Source organism: Rhea americana, unplaced genomic scaffold, assembly GCF_003343005.1.
Source record: "Rhea americana isolate MKP2758 unplaced genomic scaffold, rheAme1 scaffold_47, whole genome shotgun sequence".
NCBI classification, from domain to species: Eukaryota; Metazoa; Chordata; class Aves; order Rheiformes; family Rheidae; genus Rhea; species Rhea americana.
In genome coordinates, this window is record NW_028186612.1 from 4,991,572 (window position 1) to 5,013,451 (window position 21,880).

The 21,880-nt window shown below is 37.8% G+C and overlaps 1 protein-coding gene across 4 annotated transcripts in view; it reads left to right on the forward strand.

Moving 5' to 3' along the window:
* ADCYAP1R1 (ADCYAP receptor type I) overlaps nucleotides 1-21,880 on the forward strand; it is a 130,678-nt gene that overhangs the window by 61,529 nt on the left and 47,269 nt on the right. For all 4 annotated transcript variants that reach the window (XM_085316499.1, XM_085316497.1, XM_085316498.1 and 1 more), the window contains one exon: nucleotides 17,332-17,439. In XM_085316499.1, coding sequence (XP_085172625.1) covers nucleotides 17,332-17,439 — 108 coding nt within the window. The remainder of the gene's footprint in view (nucleotides 1-17,331; nucleotides 17,440-21,880) is intronic.

The window sequence follows — 21,880 nt, forward strand, 5'->3', positions numbered from 1 at the left end:
GCCCCCACCTCCCCATGCTATGTTCTGTGGCTCTCTGCTTGATTTTCTGACAAAAGCGAGTCTTTATTGCTCCTTTAGCCTGTTAGTCTCACTGAGATAAACACAGCAGTGAGAGAGTGAGTTCGATTTTGCTAGAATCGATGGCACAGTTGACTGGTGTCTAGGATCTTTATTTCTGCTGACGGAACACGCACTAAGACAACACTGATTGACTTTGAATTTCTCTGCACCGGCAGCGACTACGTTTCAGAGAAATCCTAAATGAACCCCAGACTTTGCTTGTAAACTGCGTTCTCGTATCCARTAAGTTCTTGAACCAAGGACTTTTTTTTTATTTTCCTTTGTTCCATACTTACAGAGAAAATAACTTGGCTGATGACCAAGGCTTCTAACACACGGCAAACAGTAAAGACAATAAATTGGAGTCCAGGTGTTCTTTTAGAGAATTACCTTGGAGAGACTTGATCCAGATGCACACAGATAAACAGGGCCTTTTAAGCCCYGTAGGTTCCTTAGACTACGGAGACACTCCAGCAAACGACCTGCAGAAGATCTGTGCCTATCTGGAGTGGCAACTGGAGAACAGTTAGGATCCCYTGTAGCATCTCAGATGGCACCAAACATCTATCTTCGTGCAAACGAATTAAATCTTTACAGTGGATGTTTTTAGCAGAGAAACTACAGGATTATTATACATGCACAAAATATACCCCTCTGCAAGGTTATAAGCTAGTTTGGGTATATTAGTAGAATTATCCAAAGGACAGTACATCAATAATTTATGATCTCTGAATGAGCTTATAAAAGCCTAGAAGGATGGAGAAGACACTAATGCATAAGCTAGGTGGTTCAAAGATAAAATATAAATGTTGATCCCGTACGTAATAACTCAGGTGTGGGCTTCGGCTGCTAATGAATTCACGAAGTACTGGCACTGAATATAACAGACAGGCAGATTCTTGGCTGTGTTGAGGATACGTTTTATCACCCTGGTGCTATGAAGAATCTATGAAATACTTGCTGATGCCCATTCCATCTCACAGTGGTTCCCTTCACGTAATAACATGTCCTGTTGATGGTAAGGACATTCTGGATCTTTGCTTCTTCTTTGGACTCTGTGTTGGGAAGAAGCACAGAAGAGAATAGGGCTGTTGCAGCAGAGACCCAATGTGTGACACCAGTTTTCATCAGCTGATAAGACTATGGACTTGGGGACTGCACAAGACTGTTCAAAGCAGAGCATGTGTGGGGAACAGGGCTCCCACTGGCGACCTGCTCCAGGAAAGCATGGTCATTCACACGGTCATTTACTTACACATAGCAACTGCCCACCCTGTCAGCCATTTACTTCAGACAACAAGGAGAGTCATCCAGCATCATGCAGTGGCCTTCCRCTTCCACCTTGCCTCTGCTCAATCCTTATTCTAGTCTGTCATTAGAGATAGATGTAATAGACTTAGCAATAGCACAGCCCAGGAAGTGAGCTGGTTGGACCTCACTATGGGACTACTGTGAGCCTGCCATAAAGGTGACATTGTTTGAACTTCCTTGGTTATTTTTCTGTAGCTTGATAAGATGATGAGAAATACATAAATAATAAAATATAAATAATATACCTAAATATATATAATATATATAATGTAAATTATATATATATATATAAACAGATATACATACACACACACACACACACACATATATATATATATTTCAAGGAGATAGGATGGAGTTTATCTCATGGAACTTTAGATTTCTATGGCAAAAGCATTTTTATCTGGGCTACTCTTCCCAGGCTGCCTTCACAGTCAATGGACAGCAGTTGTTGAGAGAATGAGTCATCAGAGCTGTTTTGGATGTCTGCTTTCAGATGAGAAATGTTGTTCCCTAGGATTGCCTATTTCTATTTATTGCTACAGAATTTCTGAGGACTACTCAAACATAAATGTTGGCAATTGCTCAGATGAATCTCACTCTGGCAAACACATTTGTCGGTTGCTGCTTGCTTTGTTATTGGGAATGGTAGAGGTAACCACTAGACCACTAGTGGGAGATCACTAAATGTGATGGGGAAAAGAAACCGTTACCATCAACCTCAGTGACTTTATTCCAATTCAGACTTCAAATGGAAGATTTTCTGCACATTGTTAAGAACCACTTCCTTTTTATCAGTGGAGGACTTCTGGAGGAACTTCCTGACGTGCTAGTTTGGCATATTTGGAATCATTCCTCTCCTTACTAATGTATACTGTAAGATTACCTGGGAAGTTGTAGTCATGGATAAGATTTTGTTAGACCGAAGGCCCAAGAGATCGTTCGTAGCCAAGGTCATAGGTTCAGTCCCCATATGGGCCACTCATATGCGGGTTGGGCTAGATGATCTCCAGAGGTCCCTTCCAACCTTACCAATTCTATGATTCTACGATACTCTTTACCTTGATTTTTCTTTTTTTTCTGTGAAGACTTCATCAAGCACTGATATTCTCACATAGTGACCTGGGACTAAARTTGCCCAATTGTACAATTTCATTTCTTGTTTCAGCTCGTTCTGAACTTCATCCACTATTTCTTAATATACCTCCCTTAAAAACTTAAGCCAAGAGCTTCATTATAGGAAACTGCCTACTCAATAATATATGTAATTGAATAAGTGTAATAATTTGGACTGCTGACAGATTTTGCATATTGATTTTTCCTTAGCAAAATAAGACTGAAGAAAAGTAAGTTAAATCATCTTCAGACAGATAAGTAAGCTACAACACTGTAACAAGTTATTAACAACTCTGCTAAGCAGCAGAAAAATATCTGCATGCACTCTTCTCAGCATGGCAAAAATGAGAAAATTCAGTCTTACTTACCTTCAAGAGCAGAGATGCAAAGAATCTTTCATACATAATAACATCTTATACACCAATATCTCTGTATCTGAACCCTACCTTTCCACAATGCTTTCTTTTTTTACATATATATATATATATATTCTACATAATTGAAAACTTAAGCTATTCTTTCTTTTGTTGGAAATGACTATGTGTCGGATGGCATTCTCTTCTGTATGGCTCTGAAGAGATGTAAGAAGTGGAGACAAGGATTATTTGCTGAACTTCATGGTCTCTTCCATCACTGGATGAGCAAGGCATCAGGAACGCATGTCCAGTATTCATTAGATGTGTTTTAGCTTCTRGGCAAGGGAGGATGGGAGTGAGGAGACAGAGATCCTTGGCTTTGCCCAAAACCTGCTAGCTAGCACTGCTCACTCAGAGTGTGCATGGCAATTTGCTCTCTGGAAAAARGTAGAAAAGAAAATGTTCAAATCCTTCCCAAAATTTCTTTAGTGAAATAGAATAAATAGGGGAAGCAAAATAGAAAGATCTTGCAATTTCAARTAGTTTTACAGTCTTTTGATTAGGAGTAGATTTACTTTAAATAATGTGATGTTTTATTTCTTGGGTCATACAGCTTAGTGTCCTGAASTACTACATCCTAGACAGAAGAATTTTATATATTATAATAGGAAAAAAAGAAAAAAAAAACCACTTGTACTGTGGATCTCAACTGTTACACTTCTGAGAATGGCTTTGAATTTCACTTTCTAATATGAATTCCATCACAGAAATACATTATTCTTTGGTGCAGCAATACTTTAATCTAAAGGTGGAATTTATCTCAACACACATTAGCAGCCTGAAAACAGAATATCTAGTTAAAGCTCTTCATGTAGACTCCCTCCTTAGCCAACAGAGAAAGGTGATTCAMCCAATGTATCTTTGACACATATTTAAGGTAATCTGATAATTTCACACACTTCATAAGTAGGAAATCTAAATCTAATGTCCTACTGATGTGGAATTCCTGACCTGCAGTTTTTCACATTTCACAGCTATCAGAATATTGAACAYTTTACAAATTATATTTCTTGCTTTTATTTTCAACAGTATGCATTATTCCTGCCAGGAAAGCAGTAGAATTTAGGAAAAGGATATAGTGAACTAGCCATCCAAATTTCAGAGTGATCAGCACTGAGTTAATATAAATGCTTTATTTACTTCTTTTSATGTCTACATTTTGTTTCTGGATGCCATAATGACTCACAATTTTGACAGTTTGATGAATCTATTGTGCCTTATATATTTAATGACGAATTAAAGTAATTACCTACTTCTTGCACCATAATGTGGATGTGTGTTTCAGAGGCACTTTCCCCTTTAACACAAGTAATCGTGAGCCTCCAACCATATGAAAGTGTCCAAACAGACTTGCCTCCCAGCCCTCAGTATATTTATAGCTATAGCCAGCTTGGTTTTCCCGAAAGATCAATTACACTTACAAGATTCTGATAATTCTTAAAACAAATATTCCTTGTACCGAAATAACTGCAGCAAATGAACGGGCCCTTTGACAGTTGTGTGGCCAGCACCAAGAACAGCTCTTAATATCCTCCAGATTTAATTCTGTTGCTGTCAACTTGCAACCTAATCCTCCCACTGATTTCAGCAGGCATTTTCAATACATGCTCCAGTAAAGAAAACTCTATTAGGTTTTGTGTTTAGGAGAAAATGGCATTCTTGGGGAATAATTGCTTCACCAGATGTTAGGCACCTAATTTATTGGCTGAGTTAGCTGACTAGTCCCCCTATACTCTTTATGTAGATTATGGGTAGATACTGAAGTTCATCTTGCGTATTAAGACTTTTAGCTAAAGGTGGCATGATCTGCAAGCTGAGCCCTACCCAAGGTGTGTCCACAACAGCAGGCAGCTTAGCTTCCTATTTTGCTTCCAGGTCCTCGGTCGCTTGTTTCTACACAATTTATGTATATCCTTTTCTTCTCTACCTACAAGCTCGTTTTGCCGGGTAAAGGCACATATCTGAACTTCGATGKTGCAATTTTCATCCTTCAAGAACCGATAGCTGAGTTTTGTGGACAAGCACCTGGAGCTGCTCTGTTCAACAAGCCTTTCCCCTGCCTTTCCGATTGCATTAAGAGCCTGATTTTCAGACTTTCTGAATACTTGCCGCTCCCATAGTAGCAGCTTGACATCTTTGATAATCAAGCCGTGCGTTTCACAGTTGCTAGAGTTGATTGATTCACTTTCTTTACAGAAAAGCAAATCAAAGCATGCACAGTGAAACAAAGCAACTAGATATCACAATGAAAACAAAAGTCAGAATAAGAAGAATTTTTAATTTATGAATGAGGGAAAAGCTGCAGGTAGTACGATTTAGTGAATAGCTAGGCCCCGTGTGAGAAAATACTGAAAATAGAAGTCAATGCACAATGAAGTTCTTCAGAACAGAAAAATGACCGGTAGAGTATGTAATGAGACTACCAAACCATGTGACAACAGCAAAGCCAAACACGAATAATGACCACAAACAATTAATTAAAATGCACTGAAAAACTGCTGCACACGTTCTGAGAACATGCCTCGTCTTTGTTCCCAAGACATAAAAGTACTTGAATCGGCTCCAGCTTTTTGGTMATACAGCCAAATGACTAATATAATTCTACCCCTTTTCTGCAAACCTGCAAACTACTTTAAARCAGAACCCATTGTTACTGTAACTGAATAAGCTGGAACAAAATTAAATACAGTACTCTCAGGGAGTAGAACTTTTTCTTAATCTTTCTTATACAGGATATATCAGAATCTCTCATTTGTGTCATGTTATCCTTTAGGATCAAAAACTGATAAAGAAAAGTTCAAATGGTATAGTTACAATAGCTAATCACTCCAGTACACATGGAAATGATTTCTTGGTTTACAAATGGTTCAATTTCTGTGTGCTTTCTAAATTTTCTTCTACATATATTCTAAAGAATTAATCCTTGAACAGTGACTAACCTATCTGAGGGTACATATAAATATATAGCTGTACTCTATACCTATATAAATATACACCTATATTTATAAATACTTCCTAAACTCTAGTAGGATTTTTCAACAGTGGTGATCTTTTTTCTCTGTTTAGTAATTTGTCTTCTGTTCATGCTCAGAATGTCATGAAGAAATCTCTTATCATTTTGGTATACAACATTGGAACGATCACAGTCCCTGCAAGTYAAAATCCATCTAATGGGTGAAATAGAAAGTATCTGGACCTCTATGTCCAGATGTACTGTTTGTCTCATTAATAYAGAATTGTTCCCTATAGCACACTTTTCTAGTCCTTTGTCCAGATAATATCATAGACAAAGAGATTTCCTAAATTTCCTTTGTGAGATTTTAGTTATAGTTTATCCTGCCTGTGTGTAGGAAATGGTTTTGATCTCCACTGGTCCCTCTAGCCATGTTTTCTATTTTTCCATGTTTATTCCAAAGTTCAAGAAATATCACCAGTAGGAGAGTACTAATGATACATATTCAATTTTTTATAGTAATTTATCATTTCATAAGTAAGTATAATTCCCTGCCCACGTGCTTTTGCAAACAGCATCACAAAACTATTTATTTTCCTACTAGGACTTTAACCTCCTCTGGTGAGGAGATAGGGAGAGGGATTAACATATTCAGTTGTCTCAGTTCTCCTTCATATTTCTTTTTTAGTCCATCTTTCTAGCGTTGCAGCAATTTTTCTTTCTAAACCTCTAAATTCTCCAAAATGATTACTCCTCAGCTTATAAGAGATTCATACAYGGAGAATCTCATTGACTTTTGTTAGAATTAAGTCCTCGTTTACAGAAGTAAACAAAAGAAAAATGAGGATCTTCTGATGCTTTTTTTCAAATATGATTAAGATACATATTCTTCCCAAAATACCATTTCCTGCCACGACTTCTGATATAAAACTACCATCTTCAATACTAATTTGGTGGAGATAGTGGCCAAACCAGCAGTCTTGGAGTTTTGATGCATTTCTATATGTTTGGAAACTGAAGCTGAWGTTATCATCCCTCTGCCATGAAAGGTCTAGTAGTGATGGCAGCTTCTGTGCACTTTAGCCTCTGTCTCCCATTTCTTTCTCTATCTCCCCCTCTTTAGACAAAGCAAGATAAATCCATGATACTTGTGCACCTAACACATTGCTCAGTTTCAGGGATTTAAGCCACTAGAAATGTCTTTGATCTCTTTTGCTCTTTTCCTAGATCTCATTATACCTTTTTTTTTTTTTAATATACTTTACTATAAGCTGTTGGGAGAGGAATATATTTTAGCTTACTTTATATAGAGTTGCACACACTGTGCACACTTTTTTCCCCCCCTTCTTCTGAATTAAATATGTATGGCCTGTGTTTGCTGATGATAGAGCTGGTCTAGGATGTGAGGGTGGTTTCTCTCAATATGTGTCTCCTTCCAATTCTTCCCAACCCCTCTATRCGGAAAACTTTTCCATCATACCGTCTGTGAGAAACTAATGCAAAAAATGTGACATGCGCTGATGTAAAAAAGTTGAAGCATCCACTGCTCATCACTAGGGTAATGAGCRCAATATAGCTTCGAGCTTTACTGAACATCTCCTTTGACCTTCTTGGTCATGCACTCTCCCCTCCATTTTCACCTGTTGACACCCCTCATATTGCCTTTTCAGTGATTTCGGATGTAACCTGGTCAGATCATGATGTTTAGCTTCACTTTTGACTGGAGGACATCTAGTAACTGGGAACTTAATGAAAACTGCCATCATTTCATTTAGCTTCTTTCATATTGACCAAAATTCCCTAGGTGCACGTAAATCTTTGTAAGGCAGGATTGGATTTATTTTTTCAGTATTGTTTTTCGTTGTTCACTGAGCCCATTGTGCGCACAGTCAGAGAAGGTCAGCAAGAGACAGGAGATAGTTTTCCTTAAACTCTGCCGCTGTCTGTAATTCAGTCAGGCCGTTTTTTTTTTTTTTTTTTTTTTTTTTTTTTTTTTTTTTTTTTTTTTTTTTTTTTTTCTCAGTTGCTCCAAAGGCTTCAGCAAAAAGCAGCTTCTCTCTTCCTGTTCAGGGGTATGAAATGCAGTGTGTTAACATGCCTCTTAAGTACTTTTTTAAAAGCCAGTTCATACTCTCTGTTATTTCCTTTGTTTCCTCCACCAGATCACCAAGTCCCATGGGTTCTAATAAGGAATTGCTTGACTCACCACTAGAACAATTTCCAGGAGATATTATGGAATTTGCACACTGAAAGAAATTAAGTTATTTAATTCAGTCATTTCTCATACTCAGAAGATTTGAAGGAGTAAACAAGGAATAAATTCCTCTCAAGTGTATCCACATTGGCGTCACTGTAGTTACATCAGGAATGAATTTGGCCCAAGATCTGTTATAAGTTATCTTCTACTACAGAAATGGATTTCTCGTTGAGATAACTCTATTTATAAACAGTATAAAAGCAAGAAAATGGGGTGGAGAGGTGCCTGAATATGAAGGAGCAGCTTCCTTGTGAGCTGTGTTACAAGACTCGGTCTGTAGAGCGTTTAGCATTTGACGTCACCATTCTTTTTGTTTGTTTTATTTTGATTTTTCCAGATGTAAAAAGAGCAGAAAATCTTCTTACCCTTTCAGTTACCATAAAACCTAAATAACAAACATTTCTAAAAGCCTTTGGGAAGTTAATTTACATGCAATACAATTTAATATAAATTCTGAAATTWTAAGTTACATAGACCTTCATGTCATTTTTTATTTTCCGTTGTTCGATGCCTCCCTGTTTTGCTTTGTACTATTTATCCTTTAAGGAACAAGTCCAAATTCATGACAAATGCCTGTGACTAGGCAACTGTCGGCCTCAGGCTTTSTCTGAGTAAGTCCCATCAGAAATTCTGTTTTATTACTCTGGATTTTTTTAGACAGAAACACAGCCCCACATTGAGAGATTCTTCCAAGGACCGTGTCCTATTTTAACCTTACTTCAGTATTATTATTGTGATAGTTGCTAAAAATTAGCAAGTCAGAAGAATATGCTATCTTTTTTTCTCCATTAGTGACAGAACAGATTTTAAACCTTGACTTTATTACTAGGAAACCTCAATACTGGGGAGACCTACCACCAGRTCCTCTCCTCAGTCTCTTCCATACAACCAAATCCGTTTTCTGTGTTCAAAGGAACAGAGACTCTAAAAAGACCATAAAAACCTGCTGATAATATTTCTGCTTTCTCTGTATCCATGGCAACTAGTAATCCCGGTGATCTTTGCAGATGTCTTCTTCATAGACCCATAAATCTCATAATGGGCCAAATACTAGCTACACTCCATGGGTTGCAAACGTGGCAATGAAGAGATTAGCTATATAGGTTGCAAAAATTTCATGCCCACGGTCCTAATTCAAAGCCGCAATTGACTGTTAATTGCATTAACGCTTGTGAAACATCTGCGTGCACATCAGTGTTACTTAAAAATAAATAAATAAATAACATAGCTACCTATATTTGTACCCAGCTCTTCTGCAAATAGTCAAAAATAGGCATAGGGAATGCTTGTAGGTAAAACTCTTAAAGGCAGGACATGGCCGATACCACTCCACTCTGTTGTCCTTAGTCAATCGCTCTTTACAGGCAGGTTTTGGCTATGGAGGGCAAGATCTTTTTGTGTAGGATCTGGCAGAAGAACCCAGGGCTTTATGAAAAAAGAATGTGTCTTTTCTCCTTCCTCTGTTCTCAGACTCTGTGTAACTCCACAAATTTCAGCCTGCGTTTTCATCACACTCTTTACATAAATGAGTTTCATCCCAATGATGTAAGCGTTAAGATTTCTACCACTGTGATATATGCAAAAGCTTTCTAGATAAAGGTGGAATATCTTGTCCTTTCACATCTCTCTCTCTCAGCTTGGAGAAATAGTGGAAGATAAGGTCAATAAAGAAAAGTGCATTGCCTCTGCTTCTCCTAGGAAAGGAGAAACATGAGTCAGGATGGCCTGGTGATGGGGCAGAAGGTATTGCCTAAGCTGCTTCAGCTGCCACCAGCAATGAAAGGCGTGAGGGCTATCAGCTGCTGCCAGGCCAGGCTGCCTCCAGCAGTACCCCATGATCTCACATAACCCATGCCCTGAGTGATGCCAGATCTTCTGCAGCTAGCAGGCTTGGCACTGTGTCTGGTTTTGGCAGCTTGTCGGATGCGTTCTGTCCTCCAGCAGTGTTGGAATAAAATCCCCCAATTTTTGGAGCAGACTCACAAGGTATTTCTGACTGCAGTGTTGCAATGTGGGGACTTTCTCATAGATAAATGTCCAATTCTTTTTATTATATTTAAAGAAACTTTAAAAAAAAAACTATTAATTTCCCAGATTATTGGCATTTTACTCTTTTGTATAATTAGATAAAGAAATGTTCCCAAGATTTTGCCAAATTGCTATTTCCCTTTAAAACTCTCCAAAGCTCACCTAAGGCCAATTGGTTGGCAGCACTTAAAGGATTCTGGAGATTTTCTTGGATGATGTTTTCTTGGCAGGTAACAATGCAAGAGCAATAATAAGYATGAGCTTAGAATAAATATCCGGTGACTGTAAAAAATTAAATAGCTTTAAAAGATGAAAAAAGGTTTGTACCTCTCTAATTATAGATAACAGCTTCTGTCATCTAAAAGCTGGTCTTTCCCATGCATAAAATGTTCAAGGAAAGAAAAATGGTATTAGCCATTCCTTCTGAAGTGTGTTTAATACCAGAAGTAGACAAAAACCTTTCACTCTCATGAAAGATGTCCTGGTGGTTGACTTGCTGGACAAGTGAGAAGATCTAGGTTCTTTTTCCAACTGTGAGATAGACCGTGACAGAGGCAAACAGAGGGGTGTGTGTGTGTGTGTGTGTGTGTATACATTTATTTCCCTATCTAAACAACAGGAATAATGATGATAGACATCTATTTTATAATTAGTGATGCTACTGCTCCTTAAGTAGCTGGAAGGAGAACCAAAGCACTTGAGCAAGACAGAACTTTGAAAATGGGTGGGATTCTCTGCTGAATGATGAAATCAACCAATTCCCAGTTCTAAAAAATACAATTTACTTTTGGTAAATGCAAAGCATACGTACTTCAACTCTTGAAAGATAAAGGCTACTATCTTCATCTCATCTTTTTCTGCAGATTTGCTATAAAATCCATTATTATATTCAAGCAAAACCCAGAGTGTCTGTTTCTTTCACGTCTAATTTTTTGTACAATCCAGGATTAATTTGGTAGATGAGTCTATTTTTCAACTATTTCAAAACAATTTTCTGATAATCTCATTCAAAAAATAAGCTGATATTTTGATAGTTCTTTGAAAATATTGTTGCAATATTTTCTCAAATAGTCTCAAATCTCTGAAAATAATATYCTATAAAATGACTAACTTACTGATAATGAGGGATCAGTAGAAAATATTATCATAGTTTTAATTATCATTATATAAACAGTACATTWTTAAGTGGTCACAATACTGTGCTGGATAACTGCTGATCCCTTGGTATGAAATTATCTAGAGAAAGGCAAGAGAAAACATTAATATGGGCCAGCTGTTAGTAAGCTTGACCAGTTTATTTTTCTTCACATAAAAAGGCCTAGTTGAGTCATTTGGACTGTACATTCCTCTGTTCCAAATCCAGATAAGCCTTAACTTAGTCTCTGTTGTTGACTTTTCTAAGCATTGGAAGAAAATAAATATCCCCAGAGAATAATTTATTTTAGAAATCCTCTAGTAAGGCCCTCTAGAGATATCCGTTCCTCTTCAGGTATTGTAAGAGAAGGCTCGAAGAATTTAGCTCAGATTTTGATATYTAAATTATAGATTCTCAAGGTGAAAGAATACCGGATTAGACAAAACAAGATGTTACTTGGTGCAACAGTACTAAAGTCTGACCACAGTAACAAATTCCTGTTGTAATAGCTGATCTGGATGGCACATGATGAATGAATAACTAGACTTTGTTCAAATACTGCAAAAATTATGAGGAGTGAGTAAAAGGTAGTAATTGAAGAAGGAAAAAATTACTTTTTTATTCTTCTCTACACTTAGCTTCCTCCTGCACTTGGTCTTTTAAGYCTGCCTTGTATCTGAGATTGATTTCTACACCCCTCCCTTGGCAATGATCAAATATTCTCCTTTCCTACATGGAACGTCTTCCTTCAACTGTTTTATTTGTTTGTTTGGGGGGGGTGGTTATAACCTATTTTGAATTTTTAGTTTTTTTCTTTTTCTTTTCTACTCTCCTATGACCTGGCCTTCCAAAATATACAATTAAATTTGAAAGAGCTGCAAGCTTGATGCCTAACTGAAAACACTTGCAGAACCTCCATTTCCATAAAATAAGTTGCTCTAAGGTGCCTCTGTTTTGAAATGTCAATCAGTTTTTGAAAACCTAGGCTCCATATCCAGACCTTACTAAGCATTTATTTATTCTGATATTTACTTAGATTTACGAAAGAACAGGAAGTACCTATCTCATATTCCCCCTCTCTGTGAAAGTCTTTATATGTTGTATGCCTTTTAAAAGTTATTGTGCATCAGATAATTCAGTTTAATATGGTGGCTTGTAATATTACATTTCTTTTGATATTACTCTCCTGAAGGCAATATGACCTTGAAGGTGATATTTTAAACTAATAAGTGAGGAGAGAAGCTGAAAATCAAACTGAACATTATAAAAATCAAACTGATTATTTTCACCTCAAGCCTTTATTTCCATACATGAAAAATACAGAAGTATCACATTTATGTATTTGCAATTGTTTCTTAATTTCAGAAGGATTTTTTTGCAAATATATTATCTATTTTCTCTTGATTGTGTAGCAGTTCATAAATCTTTTTCTATACTTTCCTATCACTCCTCTCTYCACTCCTCCCCTCACTCAATAATTTTGAGTTGCATGTTGCACTAGGAGTGGGATTATGACATGGGAGTACGTTATGGATACTGCAAGGGGRAGCTAAATGTATAGCGTGTAAATGAGGGTATCACAGTAGAGATACCATGGGAAAATAAGACGCAAACCTAGATAGAGCGCTGTGTACATCRTTCTGGTGACATGACGACTCCATCTTGGTTGAAGACAGGCTCTGTATTCAGCAGTGTTGGTGAGGTCCATTCCTTGACCCCAGAGGACTTCAACCAAGGACCTGCCTGAAGTCTAGCTTTRTATCTGCCACTATCAAAAATGGGACTCTTAAGACAGCCACTTGACAGAGGCAAAATTAAGATAAGGGAAATTTAAACTATTTCAGAAGATTTCTTTGCCATTCTATGGAATCTTTGTCTTTTTTATTGTTTTCTCTTGGGGCTTACCCAGACATTTCACGTAGGAAGAGAACCCTCAACCCCCAGGAATAGAGGAGCAGAGAGGAGGAATTTTGGTCTGAGAGGCTTCGTTTGAAGCTAAAGCAGGAACAAAGCTTGTGTGAGGCTCCGTGGAGGAAGGAGGACTAGAATGGTTTTAATGCTATCCAYTAGGTTTAATTTTAAGGAATATCAGAAGACTTTACTATGATAAATATCCATAGTTTTCTCCTTTGCATGAAGTTAGGCCTGTCTCCAAGAGAGAGCTGTTTTTCTGGTGGTTGTCAGGTCAGATTCATCATCAGTGTCACCTCCTCAGCTTCGATAGTGTTGAATTTAAACTTATTTGTCATGACCTTCACATGAAATTCATATAAAAATACATATTGTACTTCAGATAAAATCAAGATTCTACTTTTTATGGTACGTTTCATAAGAACACTACAAAGTGGACCAGTCATGGGGAGCTTACGATCTGAACAAGAGTTTTATCTCACTTTTATGCCAAGCAGCTTGAGACAGAGATTGACCATGTGGCTTTTTATAAAGTCACCGGGGTTTGCTGGTGGTTTGGGTTGCGCAGGAACTGCATGGTTGTGCTGGCCCCGCTCACARCCTGGGGTAAAATGCCTTGATCCTCAGCTGACTCGCAGTCTGGGTGGGAAGGTGGTTAACTGGGACTACGTAGTCACTGGTCAGAGGGCAGAGATGATTCATGTCTACACCAAAAGACCACACAGATTTTAAAGAGAAAACATCTAGTTTCAGCCACATAATAGGTAGTTATGTCAGCTAAGCTAGTTTTTAGCCTCTTTCTATTGAATGTAGTCAATGGAGACTTGGAAGTACACTAAGAGGGTAATTCACTCCCACTGCCACCTTAAAAGGGAATAATCACCCTCTGGAAGGCCTCTCTCCATGCAATCTCCAACGCAATCTTCATTTAGCAGAGTGAGGGTAAATGGGTAAGTTTTAGCTATAAATTTAGTCTAAAGCTGAAAAATCCTGACTATACACTAATCAACTATTTCACATTTCCTCAAAAAGCAATTTCAGGGGATGTAGGCCCATCTCAACATCTCATCAAAAAGGAGGTGACTAGCTGAAGAAGATGAAGCACACTTCAACTCATAATGTAAAGAGGACACAGGTAGCTAGCTAAGACCACCAAATGCAAAGCTTTTACAACACTTTACCTTACCTGTTATGAGTCCCAGCCTCCTTTTTCGACAATGAAGTTTATCAAACATGATTTTCAGTCTGCAGGTTGGAGTAGACATGAGAAAGGAAGGCATAGCTTGTAATTCTCATGAGGTGCCTAGGTTGCAAGTTGATCCTTCTTGGATTTTTTTTTTTTTTTTTTAACTCTGGCCCCCACAAAAACTTATGTTTTAAACACGTGTTCATTCATTTATTTATAACATACTAAGAAGCAAGTAAATTAGCCCACATGGAGCTGTAACTTGCTGCTTGAAGTGCCTGAGCTACCTCCCTCAAAAYGAACTTGAGTGGAGTCTCCACTCGGGCGGTGGAGACATGCCGTCAGCGCCGAGGAGAACCCCACTGGGCAGTTTCACACTCAGGTCACATTGGTTTCCATGGGCAGATTTTGCCCAGCAGGAGTTCCTGGCTGTATTGTGGTTTACAAGCATATGCAAGGAATTTGCACGCGTTGGCCTTCACCACGTTTAATCTTTTGGTAATTGTTTTCTTTGCTCTTGAAAGTTTTAGTTCAAATATGCTTTTCCAGATGGGTTCAGGCAACATTCTCACTGATGGTGAATTCTTTTCTATCTCCATCATTCACCTATTTTAGTAACCTGAGGGAATTACTTGGCTCTCTACTTCTCTGTCGTTCTGTTCCAATGTCTGCTCACCAGAATAAGGATGCTTTGTAGCACTTTGATTTTGCAGTGTCTTTAAACGGGATTATTTTTCAGCTGTGCATAGTACTATCACAATACAAAAACAGACTTCTRATATTACCAAATTTCATACGCAGTGCTGCAAAGCTTTTATTTCACTTTTCTTTTTTCGTTTCTTGCCTGTAGTAAAATATTTTTTTTTTAGGTTCTTTGCTATTCTATCTCACTGTTTGTAACACAATTGATGCTCAAGTAGTAATACAAAATAAGAACGTTTTCCTATTTCTATGATAGGTATTTAATTTAAGGGAGCAAGACTAGTCCAATTTGATTTTTTATAACATCTCTTGGAAACACATGTCTCATTACCTTGGGTATTTACATATCCCTTGTTTTCATACAGAGTGCCATACATCTGCGAACTATAAATCTATTACTAAGTATCTTCAGATTTAAAAGGTAATTTCAGTTCCTACTGGATGTACAGACACTATCGAGGACAGTAAAATCGGATCAAGTTCAATTTGATCCATGTTTCCATCTTCAGTATACTGACWGTATTATTAAACTTTTCAAATAGTGTTTTTTGAACCTTTTGGAGATGTTTTAATGAATCACAGTATTTGTACAATAAGATCCTCATCCGGTAAAATAATCAGCCTAGGGTAGGAGTGAAAGAAAGAGACGATATAAAGGAAACATAAAGGATTCCCTTTTTTCCATCTCCAGTTGTGACTTAGCAAGCATTTTTTGCAGTAATATTTGAATTTGTTGTGAACTGGCATAAGTGGACAGATTTTTAGCTAAGAGGACCAGGATTTTTGTTATTTTATTTTAGTAATCTGATTCTACATCTTTTAATTTGAAAGGTTGATTATAACCAGCTTATCATATGCCATCAAATGTTATTTGACACTATCTCAATACTTCAAACACTGAGCTAGTCCGAACTGTCGTTGGTTACCCATCCACCGCGCGTGCTGATGTCTGGTTTGTATTTGGAGAGAAAACGTCAGGCTTGATTCTCTGTAATTGAAGCTGATGGGAAAAGCACACAAAGCCCAGTCCTGCAAGCACATATTCTCCAGTGATGGAAATCTTTTGCCATCACCAAAGTTAATAAAGCCCCCACTCTTCCTACCAATTGATCACCTGGTCCATATTATGGTGTACTTGTCCCAGTCTGGAAATGACACTCTGAAGAATTGTCTGCTTTTACTGAAGATCTTATTTTCTCCAATATATACTCAAAGAGAGAGAAAGAGAATATCAACATAAAGCCACTTACAAAATCACGGGGCTTGCTGCTTTTAACAGTTGATAAGATTATGTGCTTGATCTCAGCATCAAATACCAAAATAGAGCTGGATCTGTACAATAGTGACTGGATGTTGCAAGAAGAGAATATCAGATTAGAAATAAAAGCCACAATTTTTAACAGGAGACTGGTTCTCTGCCATATTAAATTTTTAATTCAAGAATTGCTACCAGAAACCTAGTCTATGAAACGGTTGTTAAGAAGCTGATATTGCATATGCAAGATTAGATTCTGCCTTTAGATTGTGCAAGAGAATGTTAGAGGTTGAAATCATCCTTTAGACATTACCAGTTTACATCGTTTAGAGCAAAGACTGCAGCAAATTTAGTGAAAGGTATTGTGCTGGTTCCAGTGCTCATGGGCAACTCTTCGATGCTTAATATTTTCCCAAGAAAATAAATAAGGTGAAAAAGAAGAGCTTCTGTCAAACGCCTGCAGAGTTGACYCTAGGACAAAACAGAATCTCTCGTTTCCTTTCATCTCCCTGGGTCAAATTCCAAAACGTACCAGTACTCTGTCTTCGACAAGGATTAGAGTCATCAGAAATTCATAGAATTTAAATCAAAGACGTGATTCATAAATAAAATGCCTAAAGATTTGAAAAAGAATTGTTGAATTCTATGTTCTATGGGAAAAGTAATTTCCGATGTATATTGGAAAGATTTAACCGTGACTAAGTAACGTCAGTTTCTGCCAGAGAAGAGTTTGGCCACTGCTGCRCTGTGTAAATACTTAGCTTTTTATGCCATTACTATCAAGATGTGTGTGTGTGTGTGTGTTTGATTTTTTTGTTTGTTTATTTGTTTGTTTTTAATTTTTGATACCAGGTAAGTTTATCAGAAGATGATACCAYAATTATTTTAAATAAGCACATATTTATAGATAAAAAGAAGAGCCGACTATAAAGCACTACAGCAATGTGAAAAAAAATCTAGTTTTACATCACAATTTTATTTCTTTTTCCTGTCTTCTATAGGTTGCCCAGGAATGTGGGATAACATCACATGCTGGAAACCTGCAAGTGTGGGTGAAATCGTCTTTGTTAAGTGCCCTGCACTGTTCAGATTTATCATCTCTGAAGACGGTAAAGTGCTTTCTCTTTTTTTCCTTGCRTCCATCTAGTACCTAGCAAGTACACAGCACATACTAAGCATAATTGCTAAAGGAAATGTTCTACCTTTGAGTCTCCAMTGAAATCAGTGAAAACTAAGATTGTGCAAGGGTCTTGGACAGATAATCAATTCAATTCAAACCTGTTTTATAAAGGAAGCATTAGGGCATGACGCTAAAATTCAGGCTTTGGTTCTATTCATGCCTAAGGTGAACATAGGCATGAGATCACCAATGTGAGGAAATTCTGAGGGGCTCTGGGAAAGGTCAGTAGCAATCACAGACTCCTGGAAGGATGCAAAAGCTCCATCATGGCTCTTTGTAGTCAATAGAAATGAGAAAGCAGCATCCTGGCACTATAACCAGCGTAAAGCAAACAAAAATTTGCAAAGTTGCCCAGGTAGCAGTTTGGTCAAATGGATGGTTTCTACTTCCAGCATGCATCACTACCTAACAGAGTTGTCCCTTTTCTTGCAAAACATACTGCATATGGTCAGTTAGRCTGCCTGGCGTGGTCTCCCTTTCCTCCCTTTTCCCTACTAATTCAAACGTGGGCCAAAAGTCCTATGCRCTTGCCATAATGGGTGACCAACCTCTGTCAGACCGCTGGCTTCAACCCTTCTACTCCACAGTCCTTGCTCTCCAACCAGACGTTATTAAAAGAACAGCCTATCTTGGTGGTAATAGTACTAAATATTTGACTTAGCTTTTAATGCTRCCTAGTGCTTTTTCATGGGAAGTGTCTCTGTGGAAGCTACTGTTTGCCTGATTGTAAAAAGCTCTTGTCCTTTCTCATATTTCTTTTTTTTTTTTTCCTTTGAAATCAAATGGAAATTTACTAGGTAAAAAAGAGAGGATATAGACAAGAGGAAATAATTACTAAGCTATTCACAGCCTGAACGTAGAGTGACTAAATGGCCTCTTGAAATCCCTAATTTTTTTCATGCTTCAATGAAATGAGCTTCCCAGGTGAATGCCTGAAATGGGCTACATTCTCCTGTCGGTGTTAGTCAGCTAACAACAAGCCTTTGGTGATAAATAACATACTTTTGCCCAGCTTCTCTCAACACCCACTCAGGATAGTGTGGATCACTTGAATAACACTTTCCCTTGAGGAGGAAGCTCACCAGCTTCCATTTGTGGTCCTTTGTCCCAAAAACTATTTTGCGAGCAAATTTCTCATTGGCAATCTTGAATTGCAAAGCCCACCTTCTTTCTCAGCGTTGCCACACACACAGGGAGCAATGTGGATGAGACAGTAAGAACATCATGCATGGCTCCAGGTGGGCTGAAATCCTCACCTTCAAACGCATCCAATTTAACTGGCCCAGACACTGAAGCCAACAGCAACACTCCTGTGAAGCAAGAAGAGCTTATCATTACCTAACCTAGATGTACCCATAAAACCCACAAACGTCTTCCCTAAACTAGTCTTCTACACTCCATTTGTAATCAGTGGAGAGAGACTGAGGAAAAAAGACCCACCAAAGGCAATTTATGTTACTGCCAAAGGCTTGAGGTGAATTATCCTTTACAGATACCTCTTTTTTTCCCGTAAGTGCTAAAGACAGCTTGTTTAAATTAGATATCTATTTTTTTGATGGGGAAAGATGAGTCCCTCCTTCACTTATTAGATATAAAAATATAATTACTAATCTAATTATATGTACTTTAATTATAGTCGCTATAATTAAACTTAACCATTACTACTGTAATATTGATTCAGTATTGACTCAGTGGGAGGGATGACACTTACTGAACCATCCATGTTTAGCAATAATAGAAAAAAAACAACATGCCAGCATCCAGTGGAGTTTGTATCTAGCATGGACAAGAAAATCAAGAAAATAGTCTTCCCTTCTTTCTTTTTTTCTTTCCTTTTTTTTTTTTTTTTTTTNAATCTCAAGCCTTTATTGCCAGTTATCACTGCCTGCTTGTCATTCAGCCTGACGGACACACCAGTTCTAGTGGTCCCCTGTGCTGCAAATCCAACAAACCAGAAGTTTTGAGAACTGGTCATCAGTGATATTCCTAGTCTGCAGGCAGAATACTTTTATGCTATTTACTATGCATCTGCAGATGGCTGATTCATCGTTATCTTCTGACATAATTACAGGAGGTCTACTTCTCAACACAGGGCCTGCCAGTATTTCCATTAGGAGTCCTCCTTTTCCTCCTGGTCCTCCTGGCTTGTAATCTTCTTCTCTTAAATATCCTCAAGCTGCAGCTTGGTAACATAGGCAGTGTTTTTCTCTCCCTTTCTTTCTCCCTTTCTCTCTCTTCCTGACTTTTTTAATGTGGAGGCAATGCTCAGAGAAATTGCTAGCTTGACAGTATGGAGAATGATGCCATGCACATCTACAGCCTGTCCAAACACCTCAGTTGTAGACCTATTAACCRTTCCTTCTTTCAGGGGAGGTCACTGAGTTAGTCTTGCTTCTGTTTGTATCTCCCACAAATATGAGGCTTTCTCATTTTTACTGATGACTTTTCTATGGTGCCATCATTTCAGGAGTGATTAAGACTGGGAGGGCTCTTGAGAAACCATCTCGTCCACCTCCCTCCTCAAAGACAAGATTAATTCTGTGTGATCTATTCCAGTGCTTAACTAATCTTTCAATTAGAAAGACTATATTGCTCTTTATTTAAATGATAATTGCATTTTAGAAAAATAATTTAAAAAATCTTTATATAAAAATGAAGAGCTCTACCTTAACTACAGCTAGGTAAATTAAAGGGCTGAAATCTGTAGCATTTATAAATGATTTGCCCAGAATTTCCAATCTTGTTCATGTATTTTACTTCKCATTTGGCCTCTAGCAGGGTGATAGCATGACCCCAGAGGAGAAGCAGTCAGTCCAGTGCTTCCTGTACCTCCTTACAGGATCACTAACAAAAGTGACAGCTGTTACCACTTGTAGTGCTGGGTTTGAGGGGTTTTTTTGGACATCTGTTTAGTAGGAACAAAACCAAGATTCATAATTCAGTAGATAAATAAACATTTAATCTGGRGTAGTTTGAAATCTCTATAGACCCAGCCTGGATTTGCCCTACTGACCCCAAGGTGGAAATATCTGCATCCATAATCACTCCCCTGAGTGAATTACCATGAGTTTTCAGTAACATTGCTGCTAATTTTAATTAAGCAAGTATATTTGCTTCAATGATGGCTTAATGAAAAAAGTCACATTTTATGAAGGTTCCTTAAATAAAGGTTTATTGGATAACTAAAAGGTTTCTAAGACATGGCCAATCACGTATTTTAGATTGTTACAGTATTCTCTCATTGCTGTTTTATTTCCAGAATATGCAAACAGGCTAGACATTACCACTGATATCTATTAATAGCATATTCACGCTTAATAAAACAAAATTTTCAGGTGATCTAAAATGATTTTTACAAACAGCAGCAATAACAGTAATTTATGTTTTAAAACAATTAACCTCAGGCAATACAGAACAACCTGTAGGYATACCTGTTTGGATAGCAACAGAAAAATCATACAGGGATGGGTATACTTTAAAGAGGGGAGGAATTTACCTCACTTGGCTCTGAAAGGTGCATGCTTAAATTTGAACAGATCACATGATCTTGTTGACCCACGAATGGAAAGAAATAGGTACTTGCAGCAGATATTTTGTCTAATCTGTCTCCAGGCTATGGTGAAGTATGACAAACTGTGATGTTGCAGCGCAGTACGATGTAGCTAGACCTACAGATGGCCCCAACACAGCGAGCTGCAATCCCAGATGGAAAATTTAATTTGTTTTGTTATTTTTCCCTTTTTTTTTTCAGGCAGTGATGATACTGCCTGGGAGAGGAAATCTGCAGATGCCGAGACTGTGCTCGTCTTTCTTTGTCCTGCGCAGCTGAGATATTCTGGCGTGATAAAACCTATAAAGCCAGATTACTTAAATGKGCCATTGAAGGAAATGCCAATAGCCAGATCAGAAATGAGCATATTCTTTGGCCCTTGATTTGCGGTAAAAACTAATATAAATGATAATAGGCAGTTTCTGAGCATTGCCATATGCTCCACATTGAGAAAGTGCCTTTATTCACAAATCCAARCAGTGAATATGATTAGCTCTCGCTGAATCTTCCAGCTATTCCGCACGTTTATGCAGTGCTCAGTCTAGGAGACTACCTGCTGTATTCAAAAGAGTCTAAGTACAGAGAATGGTTTGATAGAGTGAAATGGTGAAATAGAGAAAGTGTATAGTTTTTACTGAACACATAAGCATCCTGTGTTCATACCAGGCCTGAGGTGCCTAATTAAAATTCAGTGGAATAAAGAATGCATCCAGGTTTTATAAAGTTTAAGAGGGAATGATGTCCCGTTGCCACATTTTTTGAACCAAAATTTTTGAGGGTTTGCCTTGCTGCTGTTCTGGCAGTCTGTRTATGACTTCTG